This window comes from Triturus cristatus, chromosome 10 (genome assembly GCF_964204655.1).
Source record: "Triturus cristatus chromosome 10, aTriCri1.1, whole genome shotgun sequence".
NCBI lineage: Eukaryota > Metazoa > Chordata > Amphibia > Caudata > Salamandridae > Triturus > Triturus cristatus.
The window spans coordinates 281,188,034-281,208,664 of NC_140593.1; the positions used below are offsets into that span (position 1 = coordinate 281,188,034).

General features: G+C 45.5%; 1 protein-coding gene across 1 annotated transcript in view; it reads left to right on the forward strand.

The window, feature by feature from the left end:
* LOC146789325 (ATP-dependent translocase ABCB1-like) overlaps positions 1-20,631 on the forward strand; it is a 1,722,143-nt gene that overhangs the window by 1,670,756 nt on the left and 30,756 nt on the right. The window contains exon 28 of the mRNA XM_085631119.1: positions 1,063-1,209. Coding sequence (XP_085487245.1) covers positions 1,063-1,209 — 147 coding nt within the window. The remainder of the gene's footprint in view (positions 1-1,062; positions 1,210-20,631) is intronic.

Sequence of the window (20,631 nt, forward strand, 5' to 3'; positions counted from 1 at the left end):
GTTGATTGGACAGAATACTTGGGTTTTTACTGGGGTACATGACTAGGTGACAGACACTTTGAGACGGACCTTTCCAGGGAGAAGAGCGAGACAGCACCTATGATGTAGATCTACCATCTATAGGCTAAGGTATGGGGTCTGCTGACAAAGCCCATAGATCTTCTATCATATAATAATAGTTCTTCTTAGCAAGGGGACGGAGGTTAGGCACTTTAGTCCTATCTCCATTGTCTTTCTATGATGACATCTCCCATCATGATTTATGGACTAGCTACTATGCTGACTATATTTGTACTATGCATTTTCCTGCATGTTGTGGCACGTATACTGTACATTAGGGCATGTTCGTTAAAATAAATATTTTAAACTGTTTTGTGCCTCTGTCAGATCTTATTGTGGACAAGTGCAAGAGTGTGAGTGAATGGGTGTGTCTTGTTACTGCAATTACTGAGAGATCTGTAGTGTTGTGTTCTGGGGTGTCTAATCATTTGATTCTCTGTGTGTGAGTAGGAGAGCAAGTGAGACACTATAGCTAGTCGGTCCTGGGTTCGTGGGTACTAAGGTGGTAAGAAGACCCAGTCCCTATACACTAAGGTCCCATAATCCTGTGCATAGTTCTGTGTTTGTGCAGAATCCCTGCAACGGTATGATGGCCTGTAGGTGGCCTATTGAGTGCATAAACCGATCAATGCCACAAAAGGCACTTTCATTCATAAGCCAGACCTACTGGCTTTGCCAATGCTTGTTGTGAATTTTAGTCTGGACTTACAAAAAAGTCAAATATGTCTGTTAGTATTTCCAAGCACTTACCGTGTTTTAGAAAAAATAGCACATGCAGTCATGGCTGGTTACAGGCCTTTCACTATCCAATGGTCAAAAATACCTGCAATCTAGATCTATAAAATCCAGGTAGAACATTTGAAAAAGGCAGTTCTTCTACCCACACAGGCACTGTACATGTTTAAAGCTAATTGCATGTAGAACATGTATATTATGACCTTTTGAATTCAATATTGTCTGTTATTATGCATTCATTTTATTTCTTTTTCTTTTAAAATGTAGAAATACAAAACACGAGTTGGAGCTAGAGGAACCCAGCTCTCTGGAGGACAGAAGCAAAGAATTGCAATTGCTCGTGCTCTTATAAGAAAGCCCAAAGTGCTACTTCTTGATGAAGCTACCTCTGCCCTTGACAATGAGAGCGAAAAGGTTTGAAAAATGTTAATACTATGGCAAATTGTGGTGCCAACTATAAAAGATATAAAAATAGGGACTCCTGATTCAAAAAGCATTGTAGAACCATGATGAATAGTACTAAAATGAGTTTATATTATGTACTTCTTATTGGCAATTTAGAGAGCTCCAATCCAGTGCCTAATGTGAACTGGAGGATGCCGGTGGGGGTCATTAACACTCATTTTGAGAAAACAACACTCATTCTTTTACAAATAAAGCACCAGTCCAAATATAACTCTAAACACCAGACTCTACAATCTTTTTTATGCATAGTAGACCATCACATGTTGTGAAATAATCTGCACATGTTAAGCACTTCTATGGTGAAAATATCAGTAGCATGGAGAAATGACTGAAAATGATGATATATCCTCCCAATGGAACAGGCAAGGGTATCATCAAGAAAGGGCTAAAGATTACCATTAAAATGGAAAAAATCACTTACAAAACCGTAAGCCAAGTCCTGTTCACAAACGTTACCCTTAATTCAAGCTGTAACACAGGCTATTTAGACTCAAATCCACTCCAGTCCGTTCTTCAAGTATGTCATGAATACACCAAGCCACACACTGAAATTGCAGCTTTATTACAGAGAAAGCAATGTTGAAATAAGGGTATTTTAACAGAGGGAAAAAACACCAAATAAAATAAGAGTCTACAAGCAAACACAGTAATCACAATCACAACATCTAAACACATTAGAGGATCAATGTTTTTTTCAAAATCAGCCACATTATCAGAAACTTCACATGTTGCAGCAAACAAAAAGCAATACACATGGCTTCACATATCATCAAACCATAAAATAAATTCCAACATAGTGGCACACTGCTCCACCCTTGCCCTTGAACGAATAAATCTGATCCTGAATCAAATACTTGACAAAACAATTCATCCAGCTCTATCTCATCCAATATACACTTGGCAAGGGGGTGTGTTCATTGGCAACATCTGTACCACATCAATTACCAGCTGAGCCCTAATAACACATTTCAAATGTTCTGCCCTCTTTAGATAGGAACTCACAGTCACACAACTATTGTCATTTTGTTGTCAAACGTATCCCCTGTATCCATAAGATTAACAATAACTGGAGGACCTCGAGAAGACATATATTGGTATAGTATCACTCAACCTGGTAGGCTAGCATCAAATGTTTTGGAAAGTTATGTAGGTCATGTTCCATGTTAGACCTGTTAGCCTTAGGGCGATTGTCCTCCGAAATTTTTGCCTACTTACCTCCATTTGTGTGCTGAAATTAATTTTTGCTGGTATTATGACTCTGTGTACTTTAATACTGTTAACCAGTGCTAAAGTACTTGTGTTTCCTACCCTAAACAAGGTTAAATATTCTTACACCTAATTAGCATAGTTAATTTACTTATACGTCCCTTATAGAGTGGTATATCCTATACCTAGGGCCTGTAAATGAAATGCTACTAACTACCCACTTAAGTAGCACTTTAACCTATGTCTCAGACCTGCCATTGGAGCCTGAAGGCAGTTTTACACTGACATTTAGACTTGGCAATGTAACCCCCTTTCCAAGCCTTAAACTCCCCTTTTGGTGCATATAAATCACACCTAAGGTAGGCCCTAGGTGGCCCATAAAGCAGTGTGCATTGTAATTAAAAGGTTGGGCGTGTGCTCCTGGCAGTCAAGAACTCCTACATTCCTTTTTCACTATTGGGAGGCCTTCCTGTCCTATTGGATACCATTGGGTTACCTTATTACATTTAATAAATGGAAACGTTTGATTGGTACCAGGTAGCCAGTTCATGTTTAATAGCTATGAAATCGTAATAAAACATCCTCTTTATTGGTAAAGTCGAATTTTATATTGCAAATTTTAAAATTACACTTTAAGAAAGTTGGCATTTTCCTGCCCTTAATGCTTTTGTGCCTGCAGCCTGTCTTGAGTCACATGACTGGGTGTAACTGACAGATAGACTTTTGAATTCTTCCCAGACAATCACACAACAGACGGATAAGGTGTGCCTGAACGGAATTGGCCATCTGCAGGCAGGATGGGGTGGCAGAGCTGTGCTCCTTTGCACAAAGGACTTGCCATCTCCATATTGTCACTGCAGCCAGCTTGGAGCCAGGGCAGGGAAGTCAGGAAATTCCATACACTTCAAAGGAACTTTCTATAAGCTTATACCACCTTCAAGATAAAGGGCACCAGTTATAAAAATAATACCCTCAGACCCACTCTTCAGTTCACTCCTGGACCTGCAGAAGGACTCTAAGAGGACTACCTGCTGCTGTGACCTGCAAGACTGCTTTGCTGTACCTGGAAGGACTGATTTGCTACCTGTAGCCTGCATTGAATACTAGAGGCCAGCCCTGCTGTTTGAGCCTTGCATCTTCACCTGAACCCAGGACTAAAAGATTGTCTCCAAGGGCTAGTTTACTGGCCACTTGTTCAGGACCACAGGGACACAAAAGACTCCGACCATTTTTATCCTGCACCTGAAACCAGTCTCAGTGAGTCCGGAACCCCCAAGTGGTGTCCTTCTAGTCCTGGGCCCTTGGTTGTGGTGCTAAAGGTGTTCAGATAGGCAAAATCCAAAACTGAGGACCGACCTGTTTGTTAATCTGACCATGGTGCATCATCGGTCAGCCTGACTTCATGGCTTCGCCCGCCCCATTCTTCTCCACAGCAGCAAATCCTGTTCAGCAGTCCTTTGCTAAAGGGATATCTCAGCCCCATAAATTGTCTTTGGCTACAGACTCCTGCCTCACCCGCTGGAGATTTTCAACTTCTAAAAAAAGACTAAGGGGGACATTAATACTATGGACTGCCCTTTTCCAAGTTTGGCGGCAAGATTGACAAAAGACCACTGCAACCGCCCAGGATCCCAGATCCCCGGTTGTAGCGCCGCAGTCTTAGGCCAGCAATATGCTTGGCTGTGCCACTGCAGCACCGCCAAGCATATTACGAGTTTCCACACTGCTACAGTTTTCATGGCCGTGAGCCCACCATGAAATGTGTGGCAGTGAGGAATCAAAGAGGGCTCTACAGGGCCACTTGTTGCCTTAGGGCTAGGGGATGGAGGCAGGGGGCACATTGTGTGCCCTTTGTATGCATGCACCTCCTGTTCCTGCACAGCATGGACTTAACAGTCCATGCCATGCCATGCAGGAACTTGCTTTCGATTTCCCATTGCAGTGCCTTTGTAAGGCTCACCACATGCCAAAGCACCACCAGCCAGACCAGGAGAAAACCCCAAAGGTGGCAGGCGGTCAGCGAATGAGTTTGGTGGCATGGGAGCGGGTTGCTGGCATGGGGGCCCATTCCTACACTGCCAAACTTGTAATCAGGCCCTAAGTTCGAATGTGGAAATCTTCACAGCAGCTCTGATCAAAGGCTCCCTAACAACAATGCTTCCTTCTCTGACACCGCTTGCAGGCTTGACACATTGAACTTTACCTTTTCAGTACATTTTGTCTTAAAATTTCTTTTAAATACAAAAGTAAGCTGTAGGAGAGTAGGGTCTGCTATCCTATGGTCACCCCAAATTTTTGCTTTTTGCTTCACTGGTTTTTGACATATTGAGGCTGTGGGCCTGCCAATCAGACCCCCAGCCTGCTGTTCTCTCTACTAAATTAAAACTATGCACCCTAGGTGCATAACCAATTGGAAGTGGATCACCCTGTCAGCCCCTGTACCAGTGTACACTAGGTACCCAGGGCATTGGTGTACCCAAGGTCTGCCAAGGGCTGCAGCATGTATTATGCCACCCCAGGCTTGGCCTAACAATCTGACACAACTGGCTGATCACTCAGCTGGGGTAAGTTGGTGTAATCACCTCTTACTTAGGTGTAGTATACCTATACCTAACCTTAAATGGGACACCTGGTAACCTATAAGTCACTCCTATGGCAGGCCTTAACAATCCTGAAGGCAGAGTGCTTGGTTCCATGTGAGATGGTGCTCTGGCATGAGCTGAGCCTGTCTGCAGTGGTCGGAACAACTTCCTTCTACTGTTTCCAGATATCGTCATACCATATACTCTTAAGTGCATTATGAACCTCGCGGTTAAATGCTATCTTTGGTTTGGCTTTATCAAAACATGTCGAGTAAGGTGTCATACGAATTGGAATACTAACCCCTCGCCAATTCTGGCGACGGGGTTAGCATTCCACCCTTCTAGAGGGACACGACATGTACAGTACCTGAAACCCGGGTAAAATCAGACATAGCCTCAGCTCCACAAAATGGATGCTGCCACCACAGACACAAGTCTGCCCTCCTGCTGCTGGGAGTCCTTCCAGCTTGGGAGGTGTGGACAAAGGGTTTCCTGCCAGGGGAGGTGCGTGCACCACCCCAGACAGGATTTTGTGTATTGGTCAGGTAGGGCTTGAAAGAAACCAGACATGCCTGTGGCTCACAAGGAGCCTCGGTGCATATGCCAGTTCAAACCGGTCCTGGGGCACACCAGTCCCAGGCCTGGGGCGAGCTGGACAAAGGATTGGGGGTGTAACCACCCCCCTTCCTGGTCCCACCCTTAGGGAGGGACCTAGCAGGTAGTCCGGCCCCTAGAATCCGCTTAAAGGTAGGAGCTGTGTCCTAAGACTTCAGACATCCTGGAATCAACTTGAAACTAAGAAGAAGACGGGAACTTCGACATTCTGCTGCACAGAAGACTGAAGAAAATCTCCCCTGTGGTCAGGGAGTGACCACCTTGCTAACGCAAGCACCATCCAGCGAATCACCGTCTGCTTTGCCGCCGCCTCCCGCCGGAGCCCGAGCCCAGAGACTGACAAGACCTGGACCTCCAGACCTCTCACCGCCCGATCCACAGTCCCTGAAAAGAGGAGACCCGTGGAGGCACCGAGACACGTGGAGCCAGCCATCTTGGAACGACTACGACAAGCTGACAAGTGCAACAACCGAGGCTCCCTCCAAGTTGTGCTTTGGGTCCTGAGAAGCCCGACCCTCGAGCAGCATCTGCACCAAAGATGAGCCCTCCAGCATCTCCACGATCTGCGTGGGGCCCTTCTGCATTTTGCCACTTGACGCGCCTAACCGGTTGCTGGCCCGCTGGCTAGTGGCCATCTTGGCGACGAAATCTACGACAAACACCGCTGGTCTGGTTGCTCCAGACTGGCCCTTGCTCCCCTCCAAAGGAGCAATCCCTCTGACCTTGCTGGTCAGAACCAACAGCTGATTTCCGAATCCTCCTGCAATTGCTTTTGCCAAGGCTTGTTTGCTTCGATCAAGTCGCCGACACCGCCGACAGCGAGAGCCTGCGTGGGACAGCTCGTGAGCCGACTCCTGGACGTCGTCGACCTTCAGGGACCACGTGGCTGCGGAGACAAGCTACCCCTCATCACCTGTTTGCACCCGACATTGCCTGGTACCCACCTGGTGCCACGCTGGTCACTGGCTAGTGACTGTGAACACTGTCCCCTCTGCTTACAGGTCTTCAACATCTCCGATCCACTCTTGGATCCACTGCATCTCTCCCGGACCGACCGCCTGCAGCATCTTTGTCTTCAAGCTCCACGGAACAGATAGAAGAAACCCGACGCACTTTGAGGCCTATGCACCCGCTTCCTGTGGGTGAGGTAAAGCTGGTACTTCGGTGCCCATGTGTAGTAATACGTCTCTAGTGCCTGTGTTCCAAATCTTAAGTTCCTAGTCAACCCGGAAGATCTCCGTTGCAGTAACTTTGTACTTTTTACGCACCCATTGAAACCTATGGGAGCACGCGTGTGACTATTTGCTCTGCACACGCCACCCGTGGACCTCCGGGTCACTAACTGACGTTAGCTCCTTGTAGGCCCAGCGATTCTAGAGACCCTAGGCCTTTTTCCTTTTCTGTTCGTGGTACTTATACCACTATTTTAGTATATGGTTTGAGTGGCCACCAGGGCCTATCCATATAACGTGCAACTTCTGTGTATTCTGTGATAATCTTGTTTGACGATTTGTGCTCCTGTGCTCATAAAGAGACTAGGGGTTACTTTGAGAAATAAATACATATATATTTTGAATATATATCTGTGTGGTGTCCTTTCATTGGTATAAAAGGGGGTTACATTTGGTAAAACAGCTGGCTTAACACGCTTCACGAGTTTAGCCTCAAAGACTGCTTAGCCTACGCTACCACTAGGGCAGCTAGTCCGAAAAGGTTGACTTACAACCACACCATAAGGGTTGCTTGGCATGGTACAAGGTGATCACTTTAACTAGTGAGCATCATATACCAGGCCAACTTCTCACATTGGTGAGCAGCGGTTGGATTTGAGCTTGCTGTGTTTTACCATTGTAATCTCTTGGTTACCAATTGAAAGATCACATAGGTACCTGTAGGTACATATAAAACAAGATTAGATATACTTAAGTTCTACTGAACTTAGTTGTTGTAGAGCAAAGGGAGTAGCACACCCTGACTACAACTACTAGATAGGTTTAGTAGGTAAACCCAAGTGTAGGTAGATTGCAACACATCCACCCACACTTAAGAGCAATGGCTGGGGCAGAGGGGTCCACTGTACCCATCTCTGTTGAGAGTGACCCCCCGAGGGCACCATCCATCTTTGCTACCCTTAATCAGAATGAGCTCAGGCAGTTGGCAACTCTTAGGGGCCTTAAACAGCCCAAGAACCCTACCTCTGCTGTGCTCAGAGCACTCTTGCAAGAGGATGAGAATCAAAGAGAGCTCAAGAGAGCTTCCCAGTTAGCCCCCTTAGGGACAGGAACAGGAGGCCCCCCTTCTGAAGATGCCACTGAGGTACCCCTTTCCAATAGCCATCCCTTAGATGAAAACCATACTACAGAGGAGGAAAGTGAGGGGGATACAGACAGTGGTGAAGATGAAGGGAGAACTAGCCCAGTGCCAAGTGTTATACTTGGCCCAGCTAAACCAAGGCTATTGGGGACTGACAGTGGGTTCACCCCACTGGATCTCCCCAGTGGACTTAACACAGGGCTTGGAAGGCAAAGGAATCGCTCAGGTGACTCCAATGCTTCCCATGGCTCTAGAGGCTCTCAAGGTCACTCCAGGAGAAGGATGACCACCCCTCAGAGGAGAGAACATGAGGCCAAGATGCAAGAAGCCCAGCTGAGGATCAGGAAGCAGGAGCTAGAAGTAGCCCTGATGGAAGAGAAACTGAGCAAGGCTAGACAGCATAAAGAGAGTGGGTCTATACCCACTGGTGGCAGCATTGTCCCTAAGGACAAAGATAGGGTTTTCGATAATAGAAACCTGTCTAAGGTTGTGCCCCCCTACAAAAGTGGGGATGACATCCACAAGTGGATAACTGCTCTTGAGAGAGCCTGCAAGGTACAGCAGGTTCCTGAAGACCAGTGGGCAGCAATCCTCTGGCTCTCCTTTGAGGGAAGAGGCAGAGACAGACTCCTCACTGTTAGAGAAGAGGATGTCAGAAACTACAGAGTCCTGAAGAGTGTTCTAGTTGATGGGTTAGGCTTAACCACTGAGCAGTACAGGTTAATGTTCAGAGACACCCAAAAGACACAGACTCAGGACTGGTCTGAATACATTGAATGTGCCACTAAGGCTTTGGAGGGTTGGTTGCTGGGAAGTAAGGTATCTGATTTTACAGGATTGTATAATTTGATGATGAGAGAACAGATTTTAAATAACTGTCAAAACCAGCAACTGCATCAACACTTGGTTGACTCTGATCTGACCTCTCCCCAAGAATTGGGAAAGAAGGCAGACAAATGGGTCAGAACCAGGGTTAAGCAAAAGAACCAGAACCAGGGCCAAGGGGGTGATCAGAAGAAAACAGACCAAAAGGGTGGAGATCAGAAATCTAAAGACCAGAAGTCTTCAACAGGGCCCCAAACTACTGCTAAGGAGGGTGGGTCCCAACAACAGTCCAAGAAGAAGAAAGAAGGTCAAAAGAAACCCTGGTGCAATCATTGCAAAAATACAACTCACTGGACTAGTGATTGCAAAAAGGGTGGAGCCCCCAACACTGTTGCCCCTAAGGCACCTGCTCCCAGTACTACTGTTAGCAGTGTTGGTCCCCAGACAAAGGGTGTAGTGGGAATCACTATGGGAACTGAAGGAGATTCTGACTTAGACAGAACCCTTACACAGGCAGTCTTGATCTGTGATGGGGACATTGATTTGTCCCTGACTGTGAGCCCCAGTAACCTGGGCAAGTACAGACAGACTCCTTTAATTAATGACAAAGTGGCTCAAGCCTACAGGGACACATGTGCCAGTGTCACTATGGTGACACCAGGCTTTGTGGACCCTGGACAGTACATACCAGGTGAGAACTACCTGGTGACCAATGCCAGCAATGCCACTACTTCACATAGTGTGGCAGTTGTTAACTTCTCATGGGGAGGGGTAACTGGCCTCAAAAGGGTTGTGGTTAGTGCAGACCTCCCAGTAGAATGTTTGTTGGGCAATGACCTAGAGAGTTCTCTATGGTCAGAAGTGGAGTACAGGACTCATGCAGAGATGTTAGGTATATCATCACATGTCCTTGCTGTGACCAGGTCACAGGCCAAAAAGTGCCTCACTGAACCTCAGGTCTTGGATCCTGGAACAATGGACCAAGCACCTACCAAGAAGAAGAACAGGAGGGTCAAGGCTGTGCCTTCCCCCCTGCCTCAGAGTGATGATCAGCCTTCCCAGGAAGCTGATCTAGAGGACCCTGAAGGAACTGTCCCTGAAGAGCTTGAACCTGATCAGGTTGAGTTTCTGGGGACAGGGGGACCTTCAAGGGCTGACTTGAGGCAGGCTCAGTTATCCTGTCCCTCTCTTGAACCCCTCAGACAGCTGGCTGCTGCTGAGGCTGCTGGGAATGCTCAAGGTACCCATAAAGTGTATTGGGATGAAGGGCTCCTTTATTCAGAGGCTAGAGACCCCAAGCCTGGTGCAACCAGGAGGTTGGTCATACCTCTGCAATTTAGGGGCTTCCTTCTTACCTTGGCCCATGACATTCCTTTAGCAGGACACTTAGGCCAGAACAAGACTTGGGACAGACTTGTCCTTCACTTTCACTGGCCTCATATGAATGAAGATACAAAGGAGTTTTGTCGCTCCTGTGTCACCTGCCAAGCCAGTGGCAAATCAGGTGGCACAACAAAGGCCCCCCTAATACCACTACCTGTGGTGGGGGTCCCCTTTGAAAGAGTGGGAATAGACATAGTGGGTCCCATGGATCCTCCCACTGCATCTGGGCACAGATTTATACTGGTGGTAGTGGATCATGCCACCAGGTATCCAGAGGCAATTCCCCTTAGGACCAATACAGCACCTGTTGTGGCCAGGGCCCTGCTGGGAGTATTCTCCAGAGTGGGGTTTCCTAAGGAGGTAGTATCTGACAGAGGTACCAACTTTATGTCAGGATACTTGACAGCTATGTGGAAGGAATGTGGTGTCAACTACAAGTTCACCACCCCTTATCACCCACAATGCAATGGGCTTGTTGAGAGATTCAACAAGACCCTAAAGGGTATGATCAAAGGATTACCTGAAAAGCTCAGGCGAAGATGGGATATCCTTCTACCCTGCCTTCTGTTTGCTTACAGAGAGGTCCCACAAAAAGGAGTTGGCTACAGCCCCTTTGAATTGTTGTTTGGGCACCCTGTGAGAGGCCCACTGTGTTTGGTGAAGGAAGGATGGGAGTTACCTCTCAAAAAGCCTAAGCTAGACATAGTGGACTATGTACTTGGTCTCCGCTCCAGGATGGCTGAGTATATGGAGAAGGCATCCAAAAACCTTGAGGCAAGCCAGGCCTTACAGAAAGCTTGGCATGACCAAAAGGCTGTCTTGGTTGAGTTTCAGCCAGGACAGAAGGTATGGGTGTTGGAGCCAGTGGCCCCAGCAGCACTCCAAGACAAATGGTCTGGACCCCATACAATCCTGGAAAAGAAGGGAGAGGTCACCTACTTGGTGGACCTAGGAACTCCCAGGAGTCCCCACAGGGTACTCCATGTTAACAGGCTTAAAGCATATGTTGACAGGGCAGACATGGGCTTGCTCATGGCTACAGATGAGGGACAGGAGGAAGAGAGTGACCCTCTCCCAGACCTGTTGTCTCAGAACCCTGAAGATGGCTCAGTTGAAGGAGTGACCCTTGGAGGCAACCTCACTGCCCATCAGCAGACTGAATGTAGACAGGTTCTACAATCATTTTCACATATGTTTTCCTTGATACCTAGTCAAACTGACTGGTGTACCCATGTTGTGGACACTGGTGACAGTCTGCCTGTAAAGAACAAACTTTACAGACAACCTGACCACGTCAGGGACTGTATAAAGGCTGAGGTACATAAAATGCTGGAATTAGGTGTCATTGAACCCTCAGAGAGCCCCTGGGCTAGCCCAGTGGTTCTGGTCCCCAAACCTCACACCAAAGATGGCAAGAGAGAGATGAGGTTCTGTGTGGATTACAGAGGACTCAATGCTGTCACCAGGACAGATGCACACCCTATTCCAAGGGCAGATGAGCTCATAGACAAACTAGCTTCTGCAAAGTTTTTGAGCACATTTGACTTAACAGCTGGCTATTGGCAAATCAGATTAGCTGAGGAGTCTAAGGCCAAAACAGCATTCTCAACCCCAGGTGGGCATTATCAGTTTGTGGTGATGCCCTTTGGTCTGAAGAATGCACCTGCCACCTTCCAAAGGCTGGTGAACCAAGTCCTTACTGGGTTGGATGACTTTTGCGCAGCATATCTTGATGACATTGCTGTCTTTAGTTCCACCTGGGAGGATCACCTGATCCACCTGAAGAAGGCTCTTGAGGCTCTGCAAAGGGCAGGCCTCACTATCAAGGCTACTAAGTGCCAGATAGGGCAGAGTAAGGTTGTATATTTGGGCCACCTTGTAGGTGGAGGCCAAGTTCAACCACTGGAGAGTAAGATACAATCCATCAAGGACTGGTCCCCTCCAACCACCCAGACTCAAGTTCGAGCTTTCTTGGGCTTGACTGGGTACTACAGGAAGTTTGTTAAGAACTATGGGTCCATTGTGACTCCTCTTAATGATCTGACATCCAAGAAGATGCCCAAAAAGGTTCAGTGGACAGTAAGCTGTCAAAAGGCATTTGATGACCTGAAGAAGGCCATGTGCTCTGCACCTATCCTGAAAAGTCCTGACTACTCCAAAGAGTTTATTGTCCAAACAGATGCTTCTGAGTTGGGTGTGGGAGCTGTGCTGTCACAACTTAATGTAGATGGTCAAGACCAACCCATTGCTTTTATTAGCAGAAGGTTGACCCCCAGAGAGAAGAATTGGTCAGCTATTGAGAGGGAGGCCTTTGCTGTGGTGTGGGCCCTGAAGAAGTTGAGGCCATACTTGTTTGGCACTCACTTCAAGATTCAGACCGACCATAAGCCCCTCTTGTGGCTAAATCAGATGAAGGGTGAAAACCCCAAACTGCTTAGGTGGTCCATTTCCCTACAGGGGATGGACTTTACAGTGGAGCACCGGCCAGGTACTGACCATGGGAATGCAGATGGTCTCTCCAGGTACTTCCACTTAGGACATGAAGACGAGACTGGTCAAGGCTAGTTTAATGTCCCAGCGTTTGGGGGGGGTTGTGTAGGAGAGTAGGGTCTGCTATCCTATGGTCACCCCAAATTTTTGCTTTTTGCTTCACTGGTTTTTGACATATTGAGGCTGTGGGCCTGCCAATCAGACCCCCAGCCTGCTGTTCTCTCTACTAAATTAAAACTATGCACCCTAGGTGCATAACCAATTGGAAGTGGATCACCCTGTCAGCCCCTGTACCAGTGTACACTAGGTACCCAGGGCATTGGTGTACCCAAGGCCTGCCAAGGGCTGCAGCATGTATTATGCCACCCCAGGCTTGGCCTAACAATCTGACACAACTGGCTGATCACTCAGCTGGGGTAAGTTGGTGTAATCACCTCTTACTTAGGTGTAGTATACCTATACCTAACCTTAAATGGGACACCTGGTAACCTATAAGTCACTCCTATGGCAGGCCTTAACAATCCTGAAGGCAGAGTGCTTGGTTCCATGTGAGATGGTGCTCTGGCATGAGCTGAGCCTGTCTGCAGTGGTCGGAACAACTTCCTTCTACTGTTTCCAGATATCGTCATACCATATACTCTTAAGTGCATTATGAACCTCGCGGTTAAATGCTATCTTTGGTTTGGCTTTATCAAAACATGTCGAGTAAGGTGTCATACGAATTGGAATACTAACCCCTCGCCAATTCTGGCGACGGGGTTAGCATTCCACCCTTCTAGAGGGACACGACATGTACAGTACCTGAAACCCGGGTAAAATCAGACATAGCCTCAGCTCCACAAAATGGATGCTGCCACCACAGACACAAGTCTGCCCTCCTGCTGCTGGGAGTCCTTCCAGCTTGGGAGGTGTGGACAAAGGGTTTCCTGCCAGGGGAGGTGCGTGCACCACCCCAGACAGGATTTTGTGTATTGGTCAGGTAGGGCTTGAAAGAAACCAGACATACCTGTGGCTCACAAGGAGCCTCGGTGCATATGCCAGTTCAAACCGGTCCTGGGGCACACCAGTCCCGGGCCTGGGGCGAGCTGGACAAAGGATTGGGGGTGTAACCACCCCCCTTCCTGGTCCCACCCTTAGGGAGGGACCTAGCAGGTAGTCCGGCCCCTAGAATCCGCTTAAAGGTAGGAGCTGTGTCCTAAGACTTCAGACATCCTGGAATCAACTTGAAACTAAGAAGAAGACGGGAACTTCGACATTCTGCTGCACAGAAGACTGAAGAAAATCTCCCCTGTGGTCAGGGAGTGACCACCTTGCTAACGCAAGCACCATCCAGCGAATCACCGTCTGCTTTGCCGCCGCCTCCCGCCGGAGCCCGAGCCCAGAGACTGACAAGACCTGGACCTCCAGACCTCTCACCGCCCGATCCACAGTCCCTGAAAAGAGGAGACCCGTGGAGGCACCGAGACACGTGGAGCCAGCCATCTTGGAACGACTACGACAAGCTGACAAGTGCAACAACCGAGGCTCCCTCCAAGTTGTGCTTTGGGTCCTGAGAAGCCCGACCCTCGAGCAGCATCTGCACCAAAGGTGAGCCCTCCAGCATCTCCACGATCTGCGTGGGGCCCTTCTGCATTTTGCCACTCGACGCGCCTAACCGGTTGCTGGCCCGCTGGCTAGTGGCCATCTTGGCGACGAAATCTACAACAAACACCGCTGGTCTGGTTGCTCCAGACTGGCCCTTGCTCCCCTCCAAAGGAGCAATCCCTCTGACCTTGCTGGTCAGAACCAACAGCTGATTTCCGAATCCTCCTGCAATTGCTTTTGCCAAGGCTTGTTTGCTTCGATCAAGTCGCCGACACTGCCGACAGCGAGAGCCTGCGTGGGACAGCTCGTGAGCCGACTCCTGGATGTCGTCGACCTTCAGGGACCACGTGGCTGCGGAGACAAGCTACCCCTCATCACCTGTTTGCACCCGACATTGCCTGGTACCCACCTGGTGCCACGCTGGTCACTGGCTAGTGACTGTGAACACTGTCCCCTCTGCTTACAGGTCTTCAACATCTCCGATCCACTCTTGGATCCACTGCATCTCTCCCGGACCGACCGCCTGCAGCATCTTTGTCTTCAAGCTCCACGGAACAGATAGAAGAAACCCGACGCACTTTGAGGCCTATGCACCCGCTTCCTGTGGGTGAGGTAAAGCTGGTACTTCGGTGCCCATGTGTAGTAATACGTCTCTAGTGCCTGTGTTCCAAATCTTAAGTTCCTAGTCAACCCGGAAGATCTCCTTTGCAGTAACTTTGTACTTTTTACGCACCCATTGAAACCTATGGGAGCACGCGTGTGACTATTTGCTCTGCACACGCCACCCGTGGACCTCCGGGTCACTAACTGACGTTAGCTCCTTGTAGGCCCAGCGATTCTAGAGACCCTAGGCCTTTTTCCTTTTCTGTTCGTGGTACTTATACCACTATTTTAGTATATGGTTTGAGTGGCCACCAGGGCCTATCCATATAACGTGCAACTTCTGTGTATTCTGTGATAATCTTGTTTGACGATTTGTGCTCCTGTGCTCATAAAGAGACTAGGGGTTACTTTGAGAAATAAATACATATATATTTTGAATATATATCTGTGTGGTGTCCTTTCATTGGTATAAAAGGGGGTTACATTTGGTAAAACAGCTGGCTTAACACGCTTCACGAGTTTAGCCTCAAAGACTGCTTAGCCTACGCTACCACTAGGGCAGCTAGTCCGAAAAGGTTGACTTACAACCACACCATAAGGGTTGCTTGGCATGGTACAAGGTGATCACTTTAACTAGTGAGCATCATATACCAGGCCAACTTCTCACATAAGCTATGACAGGACCTAATCCACTTTGTATAATCCACCCACGGTCAGACCTAATTTTTGAATTTGACCTGGTCTTGCACAACTTGATGATTGCAGTTGGCGCTTTGATCTTCTAGGTGCTAGTTTTTAGTAACAATTTTAAAAATTCATACCTCCAGGTCTATTGATTTGGTTTTTGTTGTTTTGTTGTCAAATAAGTTATTAAAATGTACTCTGTTTTTTAAAGTTGGTTTAGGATTTATTTTTGTAATATGTTTTCACTTTATTACTCTGTGCTGCATAAATACTTTACACATTGTCTCCAAGTTGAGCCTGGCTGCTTTTTATGCCAAGTACCCAGGGTTAAGCACAAGATAATTTAGTGACTTTTTGTGGTTCACCCTGCAAGGGATTTTAACATGGTAGGTTGAGTAACAGTAGAAATAACACACCTTACCTCAACACTAGGTAAACGTTCTTCAGTAGTCACCAACCTAAAAACATATAGGTGCTAGCAACTTTCTATAACACCCTTCACATTGTCCAAAAAAGTCTTCTGAAAGGAGTCTAACTACAGAGCTGAATGAGGTAGAATCAATTGCATAGTTAAGTTGGGGGGGCTATGGGTGGATCAGGCTTTCTTCGTTGCTGGCACTTTTTCCACTAAGCAGGGGGGCCATTATAATGTAGTGAGCTGGTGTCAACTCTATGAATCAGTCCAGGATCTACAAAAGACACATCGTTGGTAAAAGATAGCACTGAGACCAATCCTTGAACAGGGGGCTGCACAATGTCACACAAAACCTCTGCACTATATTCTCCTGAAGAAATGGGCCCAGACCCAAACCCAGCTCCTTTCGCATAGCTCCTTACATGCTCTACTTCCTTATTTAATGCTCCCATTGCGCGTTTAATATATCCATCCAATGAAGAAGAAGAACAGTTTGACTTGGCTGGTACAGGCATTTTACGTTTTCCCTTCACAGCAAAAGTGCAAGGATCAACTCTGTAACTTAGCAGTACCATAAGAACTTCTGGCATATGGCAGCTTCCTAGGCCTGTAAAAGATTCTGGGAACTGTGGTCCCCCTAATGATTTTCAGGCACGGCAAACTGTGCAATCATGAAATCAAGAGCAGCGGCCCAGCCTCCTGATTGAGTGGACTGCTGGGAGCGTAATTTCGGGCAGGTTGGTAAGTTCCACTCCAGCAGGTGTGCAAACATGCAAAATTCAGTGCGGGTAATGGCCATGTTCGGCACCAACTAATGTGCAAACATGCAGAAAGTCATTGCTGGGGATGAGACTCTTCCCCGGCTAATGTGCAAACATGTAAGAAATCAGTGCGAGCAGGGAGCATGCTCAGCACCAACTAATGTGCAAACAGGCAAATAGTCATTGGTGGGGGGTGAGGTCCCACCCCAGCTAATCTGCAAACATGCAAAGAGTCAGTGCAGGCAGAAATAGGATATTGAAATTCAAATGAATAAACCAGGCAATGTCCAGTCACGAGGCTAAGCAGGAAGGCCCTGCCCTGACGGGTGCAGGACGGGCCTGCCCTTAGGCTGGTCACGCAAACTGTGCCACGGGAGGTGGCTGGGAACTTTGAGGCTTGCGGCACAGGAAAGCAGGAGCGGCCCCTCCTCTTTTGAGACAGCAATAGGTTGGAGACTTCAAGGTCTGTAGTTGGCAGAATCTCCATTGATGTCCCGGTCTGTGGGAGGTGGCTGGGCGCTTTGCAGCACGCAGCGCAGAAAAACAGGTAACAATGTTTTGTGGGACTTCCAGTCCTGAAGTCAGCAGAATCTCCCTTAGTATACAGTAAAAAAACATGATTGCACTATAAATTTTAAGTTGATCAGATTTATTGTACTATTATTGCTAAATAAAAATGTACTGGCTATGAATCACTTTCCAAAAGTTTCAGGAAACTAGATCTCCTCTCATCATACGCAATGTATCCATTGACCCACGTTTAATTCAAATAACTTAATAGAATGCCAGAAAAACAAATGGAAAAAGTGGAGAAAGAAGAGCTGTAACTTAAAATATCCAAAATCTATACAAGATTAACCCCTATTGTAAGAGAGAACACTCACCAACTCTTCAGTGAGGAAACCACTCATCAAACCTTCTTCAAATGGTTAACAGCCAAGTTCATCTCCACACAATTGTATTTCCTAGTGAATTTGAAATCACCTGCATCATCTGTCAAAAATTGCTGTTTCTGAAATTTCAAACTCATTGAGGCTAAATGTTATGTCTAAACTGTAGTCAAATATCCTGCCTTACTGCTCCCCTCAAAAACGTTGACTCCATGTGTGTCCCCAACTATGATGACCTAAAACTGTGCGCAGTTCACGCAAGACGTAATACGTAGGGGGACGCGAGGAGGAGGGCGACAGCAAGAAGGAGACACCGCGGCAAGGAGGAGGGTGGCCCGCAGACGGCAGAAGAGAAGGTAAGTGGGGGGGCTGACTCGGGCTGAGGGGCGTACTCCGCTCCGCCACAGACTCTGAGTTTTTCTGCAACTTCTCGCTCCCAGCAGAGCCCGGAGTTGGTAAAACTCTGCAAACTCTGCTGTTGGAGCAGAGTACTCGGCCTGGGCTTAGTGTAAGTGGGCTGTGCCCAGCTCATCCCTCCCATCCTGCCAGTGATGACCCATTCAGACACACCTTAGCTCCCATTGAGTGTTGCTGTCTAGAAGGAAAACACAACGCCCAATTGCAAACTGCACCCAGTCATGTGACCATAGTCAGGCTGCAGGCACCAAATAGCTAAGATAAGAAAATGCCAACTTTCTAAAAGTGGAATTTTCAGAATTGAATAAATTAGGATTTTATATTAGGATTAGGATTCCAGAGAAATCAAACATGAGGCATTTGGACTAAATATTGAGTAAAAAATATCGAGATGCAGAAATATCGAATTTTTGATATGTCGATCCACAAAAAACTGTGATTCAGGTATATCGTTGACAAGAATATTGATGTCAAAAATATCTATGTGTTATAAAATTATTTACAAAAATATCTTTGTTGTTAATATCAATACTATAAATATCTATTTTGTTAATATCGTATACAAAAATATTATTGGTTATAATATAATTTTAAGGTCGAGCATTTGAGACCTCTCTTATATACTTAAGTATATACTTATATGTGTATGTACTTTTTGGGCTCTGGAGATCAGCCCTAGGGCTTGTCTGCTTCCTCTTAGGGACTTTTCTTTCTGTTCAACTGCCTCTATTTAACTGTCTTGATAGAAAACAACCAGTAGAGGTCAGTACAAAAACAGAATTGCTTTCTACTTGTTCAACTGCCTCTATTCAACTGTCTTGGTAGAAAACGACCAGTAGAGGTCAGAAAAAAACCCACAGAATTGCTTTCTGCTTGTTCAACTGCCTCTATTTAACTTTCTGGATAGAAAATGACCAGCAGAGGTCAGTAAAATACCAGAATCACTTTAGCATTCTCTAGATTCCAGTCCCTAGAAATTGTCTTCCACGAGCACCCATAGGCAATATTATTTTTTAAAAATCTTGTATTTTCAGTGATATGACCACCAAAGACCCTGATTTTATATTAAAAACAGAGCTTTGGACTATACCATTTTCCGTTGAAAGGCAATATTTCTCTCAATGTGTTCCCATACCTGGCATGTCACGCATTTTGGTGCTTACATTCCCTCCATGCTAAAGAACAGCACCCAGGCTAATGTGCTGCATAGCGAAATACATGTAAGGTCCCAAAGACGAGATCGATTGCATTGCAAATGGTAGTTTCAATTATTTTTATTTATTTTAGCACATTTTAATTGTAAATGTTGTTTTATATATTGTACACATTTTTTTGTTTTTAAATTTAATGTAATTGTTTATTGTAACTTTTTGTGTCCTCGATGGTTGTGGGGCTCGTAGGGGTACAGGGTGGGAAGTAAATTAATTATAATTAATTAACAATAATTTTTCATTATTAATAATTATTTAAATGATAATTATGTAAATAGTGGAATTAATGTATTTTATAAGTTAAGTTTTAGGTGCAGGTTGTGGAGTTTGTAGAGAAAGACTGCAGTAGGTAAATTATTTATATATTAATTAGTAATTAATTAATAGTTATTCTTAATTATTTAATTGACAATTAATTATGTAAATTGTGCAATTGATTTATTTTTTAAATCATGTTTTAGGTGTGGGCTGTGGGGTTTGCAGGGGCAAAGGGAGGGAAGTAAATTAATATTAGTTAATTAATAATTGTTTTTTAATTATTACTTATTTCATTGATAAGTAATTATGCAAGATGTGTAATTAAAGTCTTTTTAAATTTATGTTTTAGGTGCCAGGTGTGGGGCTTTTGGGGGATAGGGTGGGAAGTAAATTAATTGAAATTGATTAATAATGAAGGTTTATTAATAATAATTATTTAATTAATCATTAATTATGTAAATTGTATGATTACGTTCTTTTTTAATTATATTTCAGGTGGGGGTTGTTGTGTTTGGAGGGGTAAAGGGTCGGAAGTTAATTAAAATAATTAATTATTGGTTAATTATAATTATTTGTTTAATCGATAATTCATTATGTAAATTGTGTAATTGTTATAATTTTAAAGATTTATTATAGGTGTGGGTGGTTGGGTTTTTAGGGGAACAGGGCAGGAAGTTAATAAAGAAATATTTTTTGATAATTGTTAGTTTGTTAATTATTTAATTGAGAATTTTGAAAATTGTTATATTATCAATCAATCAATCAAAGTAATCTTTATTTCGGTCATAGACCATAAAAGATAATCAATCCTTACAAACATACATATTTAAAAATAAATATTACAATTGCTAAAAAGTATGTACAATAAAGATTACATGAGTTCATAAGCAATTCATTAGAACAATAAGACAGTAAAATTTTAAAATAATCGTAAAAACAGTGACACATAAAATCAGTAACTGTTTAAATAAGCCTAGGAATTAGACAAAAGAAGGGAACATCTCCTTCGCCACACGGCATGCCAATAGCGTGATACCGAGAAGACTATAGGTAATGACGTATCAGTCTTCAAGATTCTGTAGGCAACCTTACATTGTGTAGTCCCCAAATTCCTACAGAGTTGGAGGAGCCAAC